The 22048-nt window shown below is 41.0% G+C and overlaps 1 protein-coding gene across 4 annotated transcripts in view; it reads left to right on the forward strand.

The window, feature by feature from the left end:
- Window positions 1-2110: 2110 nt before the first annotated feature.
- shisa6 (shisa family member 6) overlaps window positions 2111-22048 on the forward strand; it is a 50281-nt gene continuing 30343 nt past the window's right edge. For 2 of the 4 annotated variants that reach the window (XM_077501623.1, XM_077501624.1), the window contains exons 1-4: window positions 2114-2380; window positions 2611-3445; window positions 4828-4988; window positions 12408-12506. In XM_077501623.1, the coding sequence (XP_077357749.1) occupies window positions 2925-3445; window positions 4828-4988; window positions 12408-12506 (781 nt within the window). In that variant the 5' untranslated portion in view covers window positions 2114-2380; window positions 2611-2924. Of the gene's footprint in view, window positions 2381-2610; window positions 3446-4827; window positions 4989-12407; window positions 12507-22048 lie in introns of all 4 variants that reach the window. The other 2 variants (XM_077501621.1, XM_077501622.1) reach the window with 2 other exon arrangements.

Raw genomic sequence — 22048 nt, forward strand, 5'->3', positions numbered from 1 at the left:
GCCAGCTGCATTTGGGTCCTGCCTCCAACAGCCCCCATCGTGACAGATGTCCACGTGGATCTAATATGTCTGTCAGATGTACACCACCACTATTAAAAAATGATAAAAAACAAAAACCAAGAAGTGAAATCTTAAAATGGATTAACTGGAAGCCAATGGAGAGACTTTAGAACTGAAGTCATGTGCTCATACTTGTTTGTTTTTGATAGAATTTTTTTGAGTGCTTGAGATGAATGCAAGAAAATTTTGAACCTTCAGACCTACCAACAAAATGTGTTTTGTCCTCATTAAGTTGGAGAAAAGTCTCAGTTCAATTCACTAATGCGCTGGATGAGATCCTCAAGCGAGTTTAGGTGGTCAGCAGAAAGCGATACCGTGTATATAATTGTGTGTTATCAGCATAAGAATATGTTATGCTGTTGCATAATGGCACCAAGTGGGAGCATGTATAAATTAAGAACAGGAGAGGTCCAAGAATGGATCCCTGGGGATCACCGCATGGAAAAAAAAAAGACATGAACTGATTTGTGGTCACCGAGAGAAACAGAAATGATCTTTTGATGAGATGAGATGAGATCATTGGAACTGCATGTTCACTCACATTGATTTTTTTAAAGATGTAATAACCTTGCAGTTATTCTTGGACCATTTTTACTCGAATCATGTCCTTACAATCTAAAATCATTTGGTTTAAAAATAACTCAAATTGGGTCAATAAGGGACCGACCGAATTTTTGGGGTTATTCAATGTACCCCAAAAACTTGGGTCAAATTAATAGCCCATATAACAATCCATATCACTGGGTTGCTTTGTGGGTTATTAATGTAATTTGACTGAACATTTGGGTTCAATAACAAAAAACAACCAAAAAACATTGGTTGCTTTGTTGGTTATTAATTTCTTTTGGATGAAATAACTCAAAAAGTTGGGTCAGTTATGTTGGGTCAAATTAATAACCCATAAACCAGCCTAAGAAATTGGGTTGCTTTGTGGGTTATCAATTAATTTTTTGCCCAAATTGTGGGGTTAAATAAGTCAATAATGTTTTGAGTTATTCCACCCAAAAAGTTGTCGTTTCAACTTTTGACTCAATTCAATTTGGTTATTTAATTAACCCCCCAAATTGGGTTGCTTTTGGGGTTATTCATTTCATTTGACCCCAATTTTTGGGTTCAATAATACAAAATTCAGTTTTGACCAAATTGAATTGGGTTTTTCAATGAATCAAGAAAGTTGTGACCAAATCAATCAAGTTTTGACCCACAGTCGTGTAATTGAATTAACCCCCAAATTTGGGTTAAATGAAAAACTCAAACAAGCCCCAAATATCTTCTTTTTTTTTTTTTTTTACCCAATTTGGGTTATTTTTGACCCAAGTGTTTTTAGAGTGCATATTTGTTCTCCATCCTTGCATCACTGCATTACAATGCCGACAGGTGTCAAACCAAAATATTTGACAATGCCTTTTAGCCTACTTCGATGGCAAACGGGCTTTCACTTGTATAGCACCTACAAGGCCCTCAAAGCGCTTCAACGCTGACTCTTCATTTCACCTCCTGTCGAAGCAACTGGGGGTCAGTCAAGATGAGAATTTTTGCCTTGACCTTGGCGGCAAATATTTCGATCCAAGCTACACAAGAGAGTCAATATATTAGACGCAGCTCTCACAACTGCAATAACAACACCAAACATGCTGCACTTGAATTAGGCTATAGCACTCTGACAGCATCAATCCAAGCAGTAACTTGAATAAGACACAATTGCTAATGCAGTATTGTGCGAATGGTCATCATGATCGACTGTGTGTATTTAGCCACTGAGGATGAGCATGCTGCGTTTTTTTTTTTTTTTTTTTCAGTGCAGCAGTGCTGAAATGGACTTCAGCATTGCCCCATCATTTCTACTTAATACCACGGCTGCTCTGACTTGGCCGCAGACCAGACAGAGAGAGCACACTTAATTATGAATTCATCCTGCAAATGATGCATGCGTAGAGGCGCGGTGATGATGATGATGATGATGATGATGATGATGATGTGTGGCTTTCAAACAAAGGTGGAGGAAAATTGTGAGCGTAAATAAACGTGCATGTGGTGCCATGCGAGCATCCTGACGAGCCGTCGATGCAAATAAGCCGGCTTGCTCGAACGCTCTGTTGCAGGATGCTGGGGGTCTAAATGAGGCGGTTGTGTGCAATTTGCCGACACTTGGCTGCGTTGTGACGCCACGCGGTGATGTAAGAGACTGGGGGGAGGGAGATGAGAGAAGTGGAGAGAAAAAGAGGCGGTCTGCTTCGCAGCCTTACTTGTGGATCCGGACAGAGGAGGACTCACAGCGGGTCTGTTTTGTTTCATTTCATTTTTGTTTTTTTTAGCAGAGGTAGGCTTGCTTTCCGCACACACAATTTATCATTGCGTACATTTGAATCAATTTGACTACATTTGCATCAATGATTAAGAACATCTTAGCCACGTGGATCCTTTCAAAAGTGTTTTATGATGCCTGCTTTGATGGAATGATGCCATAATGAATGCATGACGTGCCGCTGACGTGGTGATCATACCAAATGAGCTCTACTTATGTCTGCCGTCTAACTTTGACTTGAGCAGAAGGAAGGCGAGCCCCAAGCCGTCAGCACCTCGGACAGCGAATGGGCGCCAAAGCAGGCGAATGAAGGGCGCTCCCGAAGAGGACCCGACCCGAGCCCAGCCCAGCCCCGCTCTGGATATGCGGCTGATCGCATCCTCGTGGGCTGCAGCGGGCTTGAGCTCCAGTTGACTTCATGAGCGATGACAGCTGAGATGTGCCCTTGACTTCCGCGCGATGCTCGACGCAGGCCAAACTTCCGCAGGACCCGAATCATCCGCCAAGCTTGGTCAGAGTCGCCTTTAGAAAAGTCCCGTTTTGCTCCGCGCGGCGCGCCATGGGGATAAGGCACCTTTTGCTGCTTCTGATTTATCTGGATCCGCTGAGCGCGGCCGCGGGTGGGAAGAAGCCCAAACAGCCGAGCAGGAAGGTCCCCAGGGCCACGGCGGCGGCGCCCACGGCGGCCCCGCCGCCGAAGACGCCGCAGCCCGCTCCGGCCAGCAACCACGACACCTGCCAGGGCTATTACGACGTCAGCGGCCAGTATGACAAAATGTTCGAATGCAACAACACGGACCATCGCTACTGCTGCGGGACTTGCTTCCTGCGCTTCTGCTGCGAGTATAAGAAAGACCGGCTGGATCAAAAGGCGTGCAAGAACTACCAAAAGCCGGTGTGGGTGCAGACGGCCGCCCCGTCCCCGGTGCCGACGGGGGAGACTTTCGAGGGCATGGACCAAACCAACACGGCGGTCTACATCACCTGTGGGATCATCGCCTTCATCATCGTGATGGGAGTGTCGGCCAAAGTTGCTTATGACAAAGCTACAGAACCGCCGCAAGAGATGAACATACACAGGTAAGACTCATAAAACGTTGGACTGACATCATCATGGATGAAGCCTGCTGCGGTGTAAAACTGCATCCCAGTACACTCAAAACCGCAAGGGTTTAAAAAAAAGAAAGTAGACAGAACTGCTGCAGTACATTTTTACGTCACTGAAAATTAGAAGCACCGCTCGCACATAATACAAAAACATTCTTCTCACTTTTTCTGCCTCTCGTTTGATCGTTCAAGTGCTCTGAAACACTTTTTCACAGTCGTAAAGAAGCTCAGTTCAAATTGGACACTTGAACGTCAAAATAGTGTTGCAGTCGGGCTTATTTTTCATCATTTGTCCGTCATTTTTGGCTCTCCAGCTAAATGCACTTTTCCAGAGCAACATTCATAATCCATTTTGTCATATTTTAAGAAAAGTCCAAGCAAAAAAATGATCTTAAATCAGCTGTAAAGTGACTGATTTGAAAGGACGCGTGCCTTTCACGTCAGATTCTATTAGCAGATGTTCCCTCCTCAAAGAAGTGTGTCAGAATGGAAGCCTGAAATAATTACAGACTCAAAAGAAGCTCATTACTCAGACGCGTCTCTTTGAATGTGCGCGTTTGTGTGGGAATCATCTTTTGACACTGCAGTCATTTCCATTTCGATGTCACACCTTGAACCTCCTGCATATGGTCAATTTGCCACATGGAATATGCACCACAAATGTGACCACGTTTGATGCCCTCAGCCGGCTCCTGCATCCTCCTGCGGCTTTTCCGTGTCAGCGTCATCAGACACGAGTGGGCTGCAGACTGCGCCCACATCTGGAAACAAATGCTGACAAATGCACATTATTTCCTCCAGATTGAATGCTTTTATGCATTATTCAACACTTGAATAATGGATACTGTTAATGTTGGGCTTTGTAGCAAGGTCGTGCGACTTGCATGCGCCGATGCACATTGAATCAAGAACAGGACGACAAGGGGAGCGGAAATATTCATTTCAAAGCAAAAGCTTATATTTGATATACAAGAGCTTTAAGCCGGTGCAGTCGTGCAAAAGTAGTTTGATTTCCCCTTTCCAAGCCATGCCAGCAAAAGCAAACAAACACTTTTTCAACTTTCTTTCATCGCCGTCGCCTCGGCTTTTCTCGCTCGTTCCCTCTTGAGGGTTTCATGTGCACCTGGCGGCGTGTAAAACAAAAACAAAAAACATTCCAATTCCACCTCATTAGTCGAGATGCTCACACATGCAATGTTAGTTCCCATTCATCATCTTCCCAGGCTCTAAAAAGCACACAAAACAGAGAAGCCCCAAATTATCCACAATAGCACAAAACTGTCTTAACAATTTGACGCATTATTGCCTCATTTTTAAACTATTATAACGTTTGCTGTTGACTTTTCGATTCTCAGGGCCCTTGCCGACATCCTGAGGCAACAGGGGCCCATTCCCATTTCTCAGTACGATTGCGAGAACTTTGCGGCGATGAACGGCTCGTCCAAAGACAACACGCCGGTCAGAACCTCGTCCAAGAACCACTACACGCCTGTTCACGCCTCCAAATCCAACCACGGTAAGAGCTTTCTTTTCACTTCACTCCAATACGCACCAGGCAAGGGATGGCCAACTGGTGGCCCGAGGGCCGCATGCCGACTACACTGAGTGGCCCCTTGATCAATTTTGAAAAAAAAAAAAAAAGGTTTCAAATCAAATCAAACTTTATTTATATTCATATGCAACTCAAAGTGCTGAACAATTAAAACATCCATAATACGAAAAAAAAAGGACACCCCTCCCCCAATATCCCCACGATCGTACCTACCCACAGACACACACGCAAACCACAACATGGCGGGGCACAGAAGAACCCTGTGAGGAAAGGCACCCAGGAGGAGTTCATCCACTACAGGGAGGAATGCCTGAAAAAATGTTTGACAAACATAAATAATTCTTGAAAAAAAAAGCTGATGAACATTCATCCTATGTTTTTCAGGGAAAATGGGTTGTAATCAGAGAAAAAAAATAATAATCAGAAAATATTTGAGTTGTAATATCACCAATTGCCACTAGATGGCAGACAACTTAGTTGCGCATACACCAGGTTTTATATTGCTGTAATACAGTACACCATGATTAGGCCTAATCATTTTTTTTTTCCGATTGAGAAAAAAACAAACAAGAAATGCACAAAATGGTTTGCTGTTCAACAATTTGGTACCATCCGTGAATGGCAATTTTATGCAAGAAAATCACAGTTATTTTATTGTTTATGTCAAATTCTTCATTGTTGGGTTAGGATAGTGGATCTTTTAAGCATGTATTTTTTAAATAATTATGAAAAATGAAATACAGTATGTATTTTTATATTTATATTTTTATTTTATTAGCATGTATTTTGTCCATGCTTTTTTTTTTTTTTATTTAAAATGGCATTTTTGTCGTACATCTGGCTAAAAAGTTGCACTGATGAAAAATTGTGGTCCTCACCAGCATTAAAGTTGCTCGTCCCCGAGCCAGTTGGTCAAATACAGCTGAGAGGCCGATGCATGCAATTTTCCTCTTTGTGATGTTTTGATTTTTCGCATTATGCATTTTCCGCCAACGAGCGCCCACTGTGCTCAAGCTTTCAGCTGCATAATCTCCAACGTTAACATCCTGCAATCATCGCATTTGAGCGAGTGTGAGCGAGCGAGCGCAACAGAGGAAGCCGGCAACAGCAGATAATTGCAGGCTGGCGAGGTAGCGCAACCCTGCAGTGTCTGACAGGGTGGAAGGCGTGACCTCGCAGGCACACAGTGGGTGAGGGAGCCGCTAACAACGTGTCATTTTATGTGACTATTCATAAAGTGGATGGCAGGTAAATCTGGTGAGCATAAAATCAGAGGTGACAAATCTCCGCTTGTTAATTTGGCAATTTCGACTGGAGCCGTCGCCAACTGTAAGGACCCAGATGAGAATTGTTTTCCCCTCAAACTATTCTAGTCTTCATGTGTTACTAGAATAGTCATTATGTGTACAAAGCTCACTTTTATTTTATTATTATTATTTCTTTTTTTTTGTGGGGCAGTTTTGCGAATCAATGGCTTCATTTGAAGAGCAACTTTCTAATTTCCTGGAAACAAGCGTTTCATTAAACAATAAGAACATGACTTGAGAATAGAATATGTAAATAATCATCACATTGTGTATAACAGCAAGAAGCTGATTTAAAAACAAAACAAAGAAGGTATGTAATTAGAGAAAATGTATTGCAGAAATTCCAAATCAAATCTTCGCACTCTTTTGAAAACAAGCCAATAATGTTACTGATACGATAATTATTTAATTCTTTCTATCATATATTTTTCTCCTCATGGTTGACGTACGGCGTAACGTACCGTAATTCATTTCTGGTTTTGCTTCTGTTTCGCTAGTAGGTGGAGTTTTCTCTCCAGAGATCCAGACGCTATTTTATTGATCAAAATTGGATGCTCTCTAATTTTGAGTGGTTCCAACCGGACTGCTGTAGAAAGTGTCGTCATGTCGCCAAGCATTTAATTCCGGAGTTCAACGCGCTAGCTGTGTTAGTTTTCGGCTAGCTTAGCAATTAGCATGGCTTCTCAATCTTTCCTCATCATCCCTTTGTGAGAACGATACTTGTCAAGACACAACTGTAGTTTATGTCCAGTCACCAACGTGATGATTGCTGATTTAGGAGCGACTCCACAACGTGTCTCGCCACAGCAGTAGCCAGCCAAAGCTTGTTGCTACGAGCTATCTGGTGTGCCAGTGAAACGTTATGGGTCTGTCACTTTTGCTATTCAATGTGTTTTGATGTGGAGCAAAAATGCTCATTTTACCTCGCAAACTACGATGTGAAAGTGCTTATTTGGAGCCTGAATGGATGAAATGCCATTTATATGACTTTTGTGTGTGAATGGATCAACATATGCGATCAAACGGTATGTAACAAACATGTTTACTTGATTTACAAGTGACGAGACAGATTGCTTACATGATGCTGTTTGTGATTGACAGAGTGATGCACAATGTGGAAAAGCAAGAAAAAAAAAAGAAGTGATCTCAGTCATGAATCGGATGTTTTCTGCGATTTTGAGCTCATTTTGGAACAATACAGGAACAATCAAATGTTGCAGTGCTCATATGTATGTTTGGATTATTTCCTATTCAGTTCTTGTGCTTGATCATTTAAAACGATTTGAGGAAGCAGATTGCGGACAATTTGTCAAAAGCCAAATAAGGGCCAAAGAAGAACTGCATGACTGACATCCGGCGAATCGGATAAAGACATGCGCTATCGTGCATGTTTTCAATATATTTTGGTTTTGTGGCGTACGTCATGTAAACTTGGCCTCTTTCTGCCACTTTGCCATCTGTCTGACATCTGCTTCCAGCATTTTCATTCGGCTTGTTGTGAATGCAGTCTGCAATCTTTCACTTTTACGCTTCCTTCTCTTATTCGCCGCCTCGGTCCACTCGTATGGTCGGTACGGACGGATAGAAACTGATACGCAACTGCCTTGTGACTGACTGACCCGGGGTCACTTCAACTTTGAATGTTGTAGGAGTGAAAATAATGTAAACAGAGAGAATTAAGGACTTATTGATTATAGCGTGTCAAGTGCACGTCAAGCTCCCATCATCAGTGATCAGTCCTGACAGGGTTCAACATTAAAAGGCTATGAAACAAGTTACACAAATGGTGAAGCTCCACAACGCTCGGCTTCATAGAAGATTCATGTGCACCTACATGGGAATTGAGCAAAAAGGAAAGATGATGACGCTCTTAAAGCGAATTCGCCTCCACTGAAGTTGACGCTTCAGGCGCTTTTTGTGCCACAGTCAAGTGTAGAGACCCATCAAAAAAAAAGGTAGCTAAGTACCTCACTAACTTCTGTCAAGAGCGTCAGCTTTATTTAATTGTAAGAGCATTAATATGTAATGATGCATAGCTGCTGTGTTATTCCAAAAGCGAGAGTTCTGTTTCAGTCTTGTAGCATATGCTGACTTATTTTCACATTACAGTCCTGTGATGACATCTTACCCTTGCTGCACTGCCAAATTCCCTCCGTTTTTTGTTAAAAAAAACTATGCACACAGCATCGTTGGGATATATATATATATATATATATATATATATATATATATATATATATGTATATATATATATATATATATGTGCGTGTGTGTGTGTGTAAGACTTGCAAGTGTAAACTGCCCACCCTGCAGCCACAACTTGGACTACTAGACCTTGCAAATGAGGATCAGATACCTTTACAGGACTTTGCCTTCAGTCAAAATAAACAATAATCGCTTCAGTTTGGCCGGCAGCTCTCTGAACTGAAGTTGATTTATTTAGCGCATTCCAGAGGCAACGATTTACCTCTTTATTTCCTCTCCCTTGTTTCCGTCAATTGCTTTTCCTCCCTCATATGCAAAAAGATGAAATGCATAGTTTGCTAGCACCGGACGTGTGAAGTGCTCTTATTTTATTTGAAGAAAACACAGCTAGCCTTAAATAGATTTCCAAAAGTAAGTAGCATCTTTCCTCATGTTGTGGCCGTGAACGCCAATCGACTGTACTGCGCAATGACATCGAGTCAATGAAGGAATTACAATTCAAGACAGAAATAAACAGCAAGAGTATTAATAATAGATTGAAAGAAAATTAACCAATGAAAATCAGATTTCTTTTGAAGAACAAACAGCATTATATATATATATATATATATATAAAAACAATATCAAACAGACCTTGAGAAATATGATTGTTCCCTTTTGTTGCACAACTTTAGAGGCAGTCACTGCAATGAAACCTTTTTTGTAATTTTCCATGATGAGCAAACAAAATTTTTCCTGATGGTATATTTCAGCAGATTTAGATCGAAAGTGACTTCATATTAGTCCACATTTGACAGTGTTCTTCTTTTGCCTCATTTTTGGATGTGTGAGTATCGAGCTGATGTTCCTTGGCAAAAAGTTGCAGTTTTGTCTCATCAAGCTTATTGGCTTGTCAACACATTTTGGCAAATTCCAGGCTCCCGTTTTTATGATGTCAACAATTTGATCTCTCCCATGTAGGCCGTTTGTGCTCAAATGACGATAAATGGTGCTGACATTGATGCAACTTGACATTGGAGTTGACTTTTGACTTCTTTGGAGGTTGTTCTGTGCTTTTGGGTTCCCAGGATCTTCAATTTGTGATTTAGATGTGCTACAGGAATGTCGGGCTGCTTGGAGACGCTCTTTTCGCTGTTACTTCCAACATGCTTGTCGATCATGTTCCTACTCTCAACTTTCTCTCTCTAAAAATGTCATCTGTTACTTTTCAAGCCAGTACTAAAAATGGGAACAATATATTTAGAGATTTCTTACCATATTTGTGCTGTAATCTTAAAGGTCAGTTTGTTTTTTTCCTTTTTTTTGAGACAATCAGTGATCTTGATAATAGCTTTGCACCTTTCGTTTTTTTTTTCCCCCCCACCCAGCTGCGTTGACCTTTAGGTTGACGTGATTTTGTTGTTCTTTTTTCCTATTGCATAAAAAAAGTCAGCTCCACGTTTCAAACTTTCAAAGTCAGCCGCATACAGTATGTTGCATCGTGGTTTAATTGCATTTGCTCGTTTAATTGCTGCTCTCCAGTTGTCGAGCGATAGACCGATCAATATCTGATGACTGAGAATCCAAATTGCGGTTAATGCAAGTTGGTGCCGAGCCAGCACTTACCTTTACGAAACAATAAACACTTGAACAGTCCGGGTCTTTCATTTGAATTTTTCCCTCCATTTAATGGATGTGCCCTTGAGTTTCTAATGAGCCGGCCCTTGGCCTATGTTACACCCCTCTGCCAAGTTTCACGACAATCGTGCTGAGCGAGACAAAACAACAGACGTGGGTGAGACCATATAACCTCCTCAGTCGGAGGTAATTCTCATAACGCACTCTTAAACGCCCACACGCATGGCTGTGGCCGCCCTGCAATTAATACTTACCACTGACTCCCACCTGCCAATATAATCATCACTCGCATGTGAAAAACATTTCTTAAAGCGTCATCATTTTTAATATGAGGCGTGCGCGCATCAACAATGACGTTAGTGCTTCTATTTCTCACCTGTTTTGATGAGATGCCATTGATAAGTGCTTTACAAACAAAACAACATTGTACGGTGCAAAAATGTTCGACGCATACACATGGAACATCTATAGATACAAATAGGTGTCATAAGAGACTCCGTTTGATGCTAAGCTAATGTTCATGCTTCCCATGGTCATGATAGTGAGCGGACGTCGGCACTGCTAACATGGCTGCCACACGTTATCCGATTCTCAATTCTGACGTCCTTGTGAAACGTCATCAGTTACATTATTCTTCCAATTGAAAGGACGAAGAAACCAAGAACGCACAAAGTACCCGGATGTCGGACATTTACTTACAATTGATTTCTATTTGTTTTGTATTTTAGTTCATGTGTTGAGAAGTGTTTTGTGTACTGCTCATGCTATTGCTAATGTGGTTGCGCACGCTACATCGTAGAAGATTATTAACGCTGCATGCAATTTTTATTTTTATTTTTTTAAATAACACATGTAAACCGCAGTACAGTAAATTTGGAACCAATCTGAGATTGGTTCACGTTTGTTTGCCGTGTTCACACCTGTCCAACTGAACGACACCAAAGGGGCAAACTAACGAGAGGACGCACCCTGAGAGGCCTCCACTCATTTGTTTCCCTTCCTTCATCTCATTATTGGTGCAGCACTTCCTGCATTGCTTTTATTGGAGGCAAATTTCAGGGTGGTCTTGTGAATGATGCGAAACTTTGTCAACATGATGTGCACGTTTCCATGGCCATCCCAGCAGATCTGCTGGAAAATCAGTAATCCATGTGCAGTATTCCCGCATTGCAGCTTAAATCGACCTTGGAGTTTGCTATGCCTCCCCAACGACGGCCAGCCAGCCGGCTTTATAAAAAATGATATCATTACTCACATTTTCACTCCCTCAAAGGTATTACAGAGATGCGGGTGTCCTGCGTGGAATTCAGATCAAGTATTACTATATGGAAGCGCAGAGCGGCCACTTCATGCACCGCATGCTCAATTTCAAGGCGTTGTTGAGGTGAAAATCGCGATTTCCTTTGTAGCAAGGACATTGAATTCCGAGCGCGTCGCCCCTTTTGCCGCAGGCGCTCCGAGCGGCCTCACCTTAATAAGATGAGAGCACGCGTAGTGGCATGAGATGAGGGGCATTCCTTTGCAAGGCTCTTTTGGATTCAAGCACCGTCGTAGCGGCTCGTGCAACGATTCGGCTGACAAGCAGCATCACACACGCCAGAATGTCATTTTAAAGCCTTGACATTCGTAACGCTGGTGGGAACATTTGGGTTCAAAGGTCACAGGTGTGTGGGTGGGTGAAAGTCATTGGTTGGATGCCACGCAGTTCTGTATGGAGCAGTATATATTTTTTGTTTGTTGATCGTGTCGGAGGATTTAATGGGCCTGCTTTGTTTTTATTGAGCATTGCAGTGGGTGGGAGGCTTGTGCTAAAGTGCAAGTTGTTTTGCATAGCAAAAATAAAAACACCTTTCGCCAGCAATAATATGCTATTCTATACGGGCACTTGCTGGTCGTGGTGTCAAATGAATTATGTTGTGAAACTTAAAATGGTCAAAATGTGCCTCCATAGTTTTGAAATACATTTTATAATTGGACAATATTGATTTTTTTTTTTTTTTTTTTTTTTTTTTTTTTTTACTGCTGAAAATGGCTCAATTCTGCAGTTGGATGACTTGAAAATATAATACAATATTCCCAGAGTTTGATGCTCGCTATTCACATTTCTGAATGAAATCCATCGTGGCAGACTCGTTTAGCCTGTGCCGGTTTTCGACATGGTCTGAGCAGTTGTACGGTTTGGATCTGCCACCAAGACAGTTTTTTTTGTTTTTGTTTTGTATGTGTAATTGGTTCCACATCTGTGTCCAATCAGGTCACTATGGCAAAGAGAGTGTGCGCAGCAGCGGTGGTGCAGACCTTCACAACTTCATCTCTTCTGGCTTTGTGACGTTGGGGCGAGGTCCTCAGAAAGGTAACATTTTTATTTGTATTTTTTGGGGTTCTTTAAAGCGTATTTGGAAAAGTGTACATCCCATGCTCGAGGAATGTATATGACCAGAGCGGCAATCAACAGTGAGACAATAATGGAAGTGTTTCAATTTCCCTCCAGAATAATCGCTGCCACGGTTATGCAATGAAATACATTGCGAACTAACAACACGCACGCGTGATGGGAGAGAAGGCGACGCGAAGTGTTGGACATGCGCACAGCCATTAGTGAGGGACGGCAGTTGTCCCCTGGGTCATACATTGATTAGCATTCAGCCATGTTGGCCAAGCTCTGATTTATTTCCATCCATTTGGTGTGTCGCCACATGGGGGATTGCAAGGCAACGGCTCCTTTGCTTGATCCTGTTTTACAAGGTTGATTTGGAAATGTTTGTGCCACAGTACGGCGACAGATAAGCTTTTATTGGGACTGAATGCTATTGGTATTTCAAAAAACAAAAACCTCTAATCTTACTCCTAACAATCAAACCTCCCGATTTGCTGTTCATTTCTCCAATGACAGCGACCGCTGATCTGTCTTTGCTATAATTGATGCCTTGGAATTTATTACGTGCAGTTTACCATAAAGTGCAGTTCTGCAAACGCTCCTTGGGACGTATGTTGGAATTTTGTTTTTGAGCTTCAGATGGATTTGTGTGGCTGGAACTTGCTTTTGTGCAGTTCCGAATGCACACGTTGAGGAATCGTGATGTAAACAACATGTCTGCTATTTCTCAGCTTTTAAAATCAGGATCATTTTGACTTTACAGGTGACTATAATTCACACATGGTAAATCAAAAGCACAGTGAAAATATACGAGACTATTAAATAAGGACAGGAAACACAAAGAGTCATATTGGATAGGACGCAAATTGTACATGTAAATAGCTAATAAAATAATCACTATATGTACACTAAATTATTTGTTTGTGTTTTTGCAAAGTTTCCTGTTCAACAATATGAATCCCCTTCATACAGTGTTAAAAAAAATGCCTCCAGGCAGCGCAATTACACACAATCGGCAGCAACTCGTCTTCCCTATTGTATCCTGAAGTACCTTTTTGAAATATTTGACATTTATTTCACCACTGGTCACAGTAACTTACAAGTGTGATCACGCTCGTTATCTTGAGAGTGATTGTGACGTACTTTGGCGTGTGTTAGTCTCCACTTTGAGACCATTTTTCAAAAAGATGTTTTGGCTCTCCAAAGCGCAGGTGGATGAACAAGCCAGATTATTGTTTTTTTTTTTAATAAAAACTGTTTTGCGCTGATCTGCAGCATGATGTATACCGCCTGGGAAAATACTAATGTAATGTCATTTTGCACTACATTGAGGAATGGAAGCACAGTACAAAAGTTTTCTTTTTTGATGGACTTTTTGTGTTAATTTTAGAGACGTAACGATATCCAAACGTCACAATACAATAATTATCACCATACGATATCACGATATTGTGGGGAGGTTGGCAATATAAAAAAAAGCCCCGGATACGGTATAAAACACGACATTGTTAAAAAACAAAAAGCACAATATCGTGTTGTGACAAAGATATATGTGCTCCTATTGGATGAGCGGCGCAACGAAGTATCATGGTGGATGTCTTTGTAGTTGACAATGTTGTGTTTGGCTGAAGCTGGCCAAAATTTCTGTTTTTTTTTATGACGTAGATGCTGACAAATATTTGCTGGTATGAGTGATTTATGGGAGTCATAACCGCCGTACTATAGCCGATGAGAGAATGTTTTTTGTCCATGTGAGCAATAATCAAACCAGGTTTTCTCTTTGGACTCTTTAATTTGCTTGTGTGGGTGTGGTTTCTGTAGAACAAAAAATACAAATACAAAGAAAAACCCAAAAAAGAGAGCACTTGCATGTAGATGTCTATGCAACACTAATTAGCTGAAGACATAATACATGTCGTTAAAATAATACAGGCAACAGTAAACGCAATTACTTGCTAATGTATGCATACATTATGAATCCAGACCTTTTGTAGAGGAACTTAAATGTGTTGCGTTCACTTTCATCCGGCCATTAGTGTGAGTCTTAAATGTCGGTGGCCAAAACATGTCTAATTAAAATTCAAGTGCCCCCTCCCCCCTGGATTGTCTGGCAACCAGTTTAGGGTGTAGCCTGCCTACTGGCCAAAGCCAGCTGGGATGGAAACCGGCAACCTCGTGGCCCTTGTGAGGAAAAGTTTCCAATGATCAAAACTATGAAATCGACAATTACTTTCATCATAATACCCAATGGTTCCAATCATTTATGACTTGTGTTGTTTGAAAGACAAATGATGCCCATTCAACTCCAAACAAACACAATTTCAAATTAGGTAGAGTACGAATCATTGCCTTATTTTCCTATGAAATGTCTTGCTTCTCATACGCAGGCAACAACAGTAGCAGGGGGAAAAAAAGCCCGTTGTTTTTCTTTACACTCCATCCCACCTACCTGTAATGAATAACAACACAAAAACATGATTATGAATCATGTTTGTTTCGAAACAAATTCCTCCCTCGGCACACATAACACAAAAGCCGAAGTGTGCGCTAGTCAGCTTGTTAGCATTTAGCTTACAGTATGTGAAGGGAAATCTGCTGCTTGCCTTTGATTCTGCTTCACAAAAACAATACAAAAAATATCTAAATGGTAATATGTCTCGTGGTGCAGAAAAGGATGTCGAGCAATCGTGACAGCTTTCAGCTTCTTTGTACGATCTTGCGCCTCGAGGCAGGTATGACTGGATTGAATCCCAAATCAATGAAAGACTCTTCTCATCTGTTTCACTACATGCTGGGAGAGGGAAACACTTGAACAAAGTCTCTCTTCCAGTTTGCGTTTTATTTCTACGTTCTCCTGCGACCGTTTATCAAAATAAAATCATTTATCTGCCTGGGTTTTATGATTTCAAAATGGTCTGTAAATGACAGATGAGGTTTCGGAATTCTATCAATGCGGACAGTCGGTAAGAAATGAAGTCAGAATGAGGTGAGCACTAAGTAAGCAGTCAGGTTGAATATAAATCATAGTGGAGCTTCATTATTTTTTGAAGAGCTTTGCACAGCTTGTTTTTCTCTGGCTGAGGGTAACAAAGCTGGAAAGGCAAAGAAAAAGAAGCAAATGCACATCTAACGCCACGGAACCAGAAATTCTTCTGCTTCGTCCACTTTTTTTTTTTTTTTAAGCACGTTTTAGTGTTTATATTTGCCACACTGACAGAATCGGGTTTTGTCGGCATGATGTCTTCTTCTGCCTGTTTGTTCTTTTAAATGATCCAGGCTGATGGAGAATGTGTTTGGTGTGTGAGTGTTTGTGAGGCAAGAGGACAGGTGAGGTCACCGGGTGCTCCGGAAGCATCACGGCAGCTGGATCAGCTTCACATCTGCTTGCTGATATACAAAACAAACGTCACGTCAGCCTTCCTGCTACTTCAAAATGATGTTTGGCCCCAAATCTACAGCATAATAAGCATTATATTCAACTGTTGAACAATCACTCATAATAAAGTCAATCTATCAACGCTACAATCAATTCGCTGCTAGCCTCTGACGAATCCAAACGGGTTAGCTTAGTGCTAGCTAGCTAGCTGCTAGGACAGTCGTGACATGGATGGATTTAAAAAGTACAATTAGTAACAACAGCAGAAATTATACGAATGGATTTGGATGGTAAACGAATATGTCAACGTGAAAACGCATTATTGTTTGTTATTGTTTTACACTTTCTTATTGAAGTCGACATTTTGCATGCATGCAGTAAACTTAACTGCGGCGCCATTTTATTGTGTTGCTGCCTGGGTCACAAATTGCTCACACGGTCGATGATATGATATTTATTCTTCTATTCTATCACTGCAGCATTATACATCATATTTTGTCTACTATTTCCACTCATGCAACTGAAATGTGGCAGCAAATGTCACAGAACATTCTGGCAGCTGCCAAACTGCCTCATTCCAAACTTTGCTGCTTGGGAGACATGGACCTTGATAACAGGCTGCAAAGTTTGCATGCATTAATATTTTCCTCCTGTTTTAAGGAGGAATGAAAAAAATCGTGCTCTTCGGGGATGACTTTAATGTGTCATTACCTTTACATTTCAAACTCACAATATTCACGAGTTAAAAGCTCCTTAAAATTTGTTTTCATATTGTATATCATTTGCAGAATAACCTCGGGACAAAATGAATTTTGATCTACTATTGATTTTTAATTGACATGCACATTTTAGTTCACAATTTCTATTTCTGCTATAATGAAGTGCACGTATTGCTGATGAATTTTCAGTTGATGCAAATCCAAAAAATAATGTCGCTTCCCTTAGATCTGAAATGTGATATTTCATGGCGGCTGTCACAAAACTCCAGCAGAGACGTTAGCTGCATGACTCCTTTCAAAGCCACCTGCTACCGGGTAGTGTGACGTGTTTTTGGTTTTTTTTTTTGGTGGCTTGCGCTATAGGCTGTGTTTTCCCAAAGCATTTACAGCTGTGTACTTTGCAAAGAAAAAGCTGCAGAGAGCATATAGTGACTGTGTCAAAACAAAAAAAATGGATGCTGGCACCTGTCTTGCAAGGTGCCGAATCTCACTCCTCGAGTCTTACCCAATGATTGATTAGAAGACATTATTGTGATTATTGGGGCTTATTACTTTTTGGGCTCCATCCCAGCACAATTATGGTAATTTAAGATGTTTTAGTGAGCCAATAGTTCAAACGTCTGCTCTACTCTGCTTCCTTTTACAATTATCCACAAAGAAATGAGTTCTTGTAAGGGAAAAAGTTGAAGGAAATGCCACACAATTCTGGATCCACACTTGAAGTTTCTCATGAAGTTTCTTAAATTTTGCTTAAGGAGACGAATCCTGCAAAAACGTAGTCGATAGTGGCCTCAACCGAGGTGATCTAATCTTACTCACTCAAAAACAAACAAAAGCAAAGCAAACAAAAATCCTGATGTGCTGGACCATACTGAGCAGTTCAGTTGATGGTGTTAATGTGCATCACAAAATGGTCGCCAATTGCCACACTTAGCTTGAGTCTCAATAAATCCAGACTAGACTTAAATGATATGAAATAATATCCAAAACAGAAAACATGGGCGTAAACATCTTGTTTTGTTTTTGGGCAGTGCTTCATTTACTCAGTGCGTATGCAAAGGAAAGGCCAATAGCAGGATGAAATGAATTGTTGTTGTCAGAGAGGAAGTGCAATGTACTTTTGCATTCACTCACTGTCGAGAAGCGAAACTCCGCACTGTAAATCACTGTCACATTTGCACACATATTTCTCTGCCCTGCAGAGTGTTTAAAGAGAGCAAAGCTGCGTGTGCAGATGGATGGAGAGAGAATTCTTATGACGGATGTTGTTCGTTTCCAACTGGCGTGCCCCCATTGATCAAATGTTTCTACCTTGGACACGGTGAAGAGCGGCTTGACAGCCGGCATGCAAATGTGTCTTTAAATATTCCACTTGCCAGCTGTTATTGGTTGAATGCGTCCATTTTAATTATCCTGCCTGCATGTGTCAGTCTTGTTGATAGGGGAAGAGTGGCAAGTTTTTGCACTCTGAGAAGCGATTACTTCCGAGAAAAGCTATTGTCCTTCACTCCGTACGTGACACGCCATCGTTGCCTCGATAAGGCCAACTTTTTACCTGTTCACTTATTGTTTTGAATGGGCCGAATGAGTTTAGGGTGCAATTGCAACATTCGGTGACGCTAATTGGAATGCTTTCTGTGCAGGAAGTAACTAAAATGTCGAAAGGAAGTTTCAAGAGAAAAGAAAACGCACATACTGTTATCTGTTTCCGAGAAACACTTTTCCATTTCATCTGTCCCCTCTTGTTCACCATGTTGTTGAAAAAGGTGAGGTTTTTTTTCATCAAGAAACAGTCGCCTTCTGCCACGTTCCTCTAAAGAGCAATTCCAGTGCATGTAATCAACACTGCAGGCAGTATAATGAGGACGATGAAAACATTTGCCAATCTTGTATTGTTTAATTGAAGAGGGAAAAAAAAGAAAAGAAAAAAGGACCAACCTCAAACAGGGAAAACTAAAGTAGGCAATTTTAAGCTAATTTGAACTCAATATTTATTTTTGCAAACATTACAGATTGAAAATTGTCTAGTCTGTTCTCTAAAAATGAAGCACAAGAACAAAAATGACACCAAAATTAAGAACGTTAAACGTTCCGAGGAGATTAAAGTACAAAGAAGGTGTGCCATGTAGCGATTATTCAAGTGATAATTTGCAGAATGTTGCTGCTTTATCAATAGTTCACACACTTCCAAATCCGGAATTGCATCAGCGATCCGCAGGGTTATTAAAATGGGTTTCAAGTGCCGAAACATGGTCCAGTTGCTCACTTGGCTGCGTAAGCGTTTTTGATTGGCGGCACGCAACAATGAGGCAAACTAAAAGCGCTCATACAGATGGACGGCGGGCTTCATAAGAGGTGGCCATGCAGGTGACCTGCTGGCTCGGCATTCTGTGGAATAACCACTAAGGAAGTGCTAATAAGGTCCTGTTGAGAGCAAAAGCAGGGTCGTGGCATTCATTAGCAGAAGCCGAAGATCAAGGCAGTTTTTTAACAAAAGCACAATTTGAAAGAAAAGACAAGATTCTCTGGTCCTTGTGTCTCTGAAACTCCTGAATATGCAAGATAGATCAACAATTAGGATGAAGGGTAAAAGGATGGGAGCAGCAGTTTTTCCTTGGTAAGCACGTCGGCCGTTCACTTGTAAGTGGGAAATATCAAGTAGGTTTATGTGGACTAAGTGGGCCTTAATAACCACCCCAACAGACCTCCTCGCCGTGTCTCCTCACCCTTATTCACACAGCTCATGAAGGAATCCTTGGCGTCCTTTCGCCGAGAAGCGAGTTTGACAACTTCCCCGCCTTGCAAAATGAACACCAGCCTGGCAGCATTCTCCAGAAAAGCACAAACGTGGAGGTCAGCGAATGACAATTCCTGACAAGCCTCTTGGGTATCCCGGGGAACAACAGCACTTCCACGCACACTCCAGTCAATGACAGTCACGTCAGATGTGTCGGAAATGACGGCACTCTTAAATTTGAAAGAAGTGGTTATTTGTGGCCGAGAGATGGCAACGGAGCCGACAATATCTGATTGCGCACTTCTCAGGTCGCAACGATTCTGAGCCATTTTGGGATCTGTGTCACCTCCAAATGTCTCTGTCAGCTGTGGAGATTCGCTATAGCCTGACTGCTTTTCGCCCATCTTTGTGCATCTTTAACTTGCGACAACAAACAAAGACTGATGAGACAATGAGAGACACCTGGGCAAGGCGCAGGTAGCTGAGGGACCTGATTGGGCAACACAATTGGTGGCAAGCACAAGTGAACATTATAAAACTTAATTAACGAGACAACTAAAATGAACCCAAATCAACAAAACGCAGATCATGACAAGTATAAAACGGAAATAACCACTTTTTAAGGGAAAAAAAATAAAACACAACTTTGGTCATTTTAATGTCAAAGGTGTGACAGCATATATTTTTGTATACATATTTCCAACTTTATTTTTACACTTAGGCTACTTGATAAAAGCTAAAAAGAAGTTAACCATTGTTGTATACTGTGAGAAATGTTGGAACTTACGTACATAACATAACAAAACTACTTTTTTGATAAAGATGCCTGTCAAAATATATGCATGTTTTATAGTTCCAATAGGGAGTTGTCTTTTCTCTTCCTGCACGACAGAACAAAAAACGCTTTTTCAATGTTTTTTTTTATAAATATATTTTTTTAAAGTAACTTAAAGTAGTTACTTTCATAATTGAATAACTAGTAAAGTAATTGGTTACTTTTTCAGAGAAGTAACTATAACTCTTGACTTTTCAAAACTTAAAGTAACTTGAACAACACTGACCGTGAGATCCACTATTTAATTTTTGGAAAAAAAAAAAAATCCAAGCTATTGTAGAAAGTTGGAGATGTGGGCTGATTGCCAAATCATAAAGGCGAGAGAAAAGGTATTCCTCCGCGCATGCACGACACCGGGGACATTCCTTTAAAAGGCTGCTGTGGCGTTTGGTTCGGGGCCTGTGGACGGCTCCTAATGTGGAACATCAATCAAGTTGCTTCCCGCCGCCCAGCATGGGAACTTTTATCTTAGCTCATTAAAGTAAGTGCCGCTATCTTATGCATCGGCTGGAATGCAGGGACTTTTTCCATGCTAATTTCCCGCATTTAGATTTGTTATTAATCATCTTTGATCAGCAGGGTTGTGTACACTAATAAATTGGAATAGAGGCAGCGTGCCTGACGACTCTTGGACTCGTTCCATGCTGAAGCATCAACAAACTTATGCAAGGTTGCAGCTGTTTCATGGAAATATATACGATGCCAAAGCAGCTTTTCAACCTTAGAGTGAAATGAAGCACAGGATGAAGAAAGTGTGCCATCCGATTAAATGCCGAGTAAACAGAAACAGAGTGGACATCAAGCTCGTCTTCCAGGGTTTTTTTTTCCAATCTCAGCTAAAAAGAACATTTAGCATCTTGAAATAAACTCCATCCATGACCCTCGTATACGAAAAATGTAGTAATCTGCTGGGAAATAAAATGGATTTTGCCACAAATAGTCCGACACTATCGACTTTTGCGACGCAAGGCACAGACCTCCCTCAAGGCAAGGCAATCTTGATTACTAGCGCTGTCACGATCGGATATTTTTACAATTGATTAATCTGTCGATTATTCATCGAGAATTTGGATTCATTTTAATTTGGCATTAAAGTATGTATTGCAAAAGCATTTCCCCCCTCCCGCTGATTGCTGTTGATTAACCGGTGGTTGGTGTTTATTTCGTTCTTTGTATTTTTGTTATGTTACCGTTTTGGTCATTGTTTTCCAAAGTGAAAACATATATTTGCAAATGTCTTATTTTGATTAAACACAAAAGATAATCAGTCTTCTTTCATAAAGGACTACAGAAATCCATGAACAATTACTGTTGATATGCTGCACATTTGAATAAATTTCGACTTACTGTCAAAATTAAAAATAAATAGATAAATAAAAGACTAAAAGTGAAAATAAAAACGGATATCAAAAATATAATTCAAAAATTACATTCAAATGTATTATTTTTATTTATTTATTTAGTCCATCCACCCATCCATTTTCTTGACCGCTTATTCCTCATAAGGGTCGGGGGTCGGGGTTCGGGTTCGGGGGTAATGTCATCCTCCGGGCCGCAAGTTTGAAAGGCCTGAATTGGAGCCAGCTCACATAAACTGGGACCTTGGAACGACGGGAAAATACATGGAGAAAACAAACTGTCCTCAGTAAATCACCATAGCCAACAAAAAGGATGGCAAAACTCGGAGGAAAGTCAAAACGTTTGTATTGTTCTGCGGAGGAGAATCTGTTCGTCCAAGCAATTCATCATATTGAAAAGTCAAACTGTATATGAAACAGCCGCGTCCTTGTTTGTTTGAGTGATAAATCATCTGTTGTAAATAGTCCTGCGGGCATTTTGAGGATGCCTCCG

This window comes from Festucalex cinctus, chromosome 17 (assembly GCF_051991245.1).
Source record: "Festucalex cinctus isolate MCC-2025b chromosome 17, RoL_Fcin_1.0, whole genome shotgun sequence".
Lineage (NCBI taxonomy): Eukaryota > Metazoa > Chordata > Actinopteri > Syngnathiformes > Syngnathidae > Festucalex > Festucalex cinctus.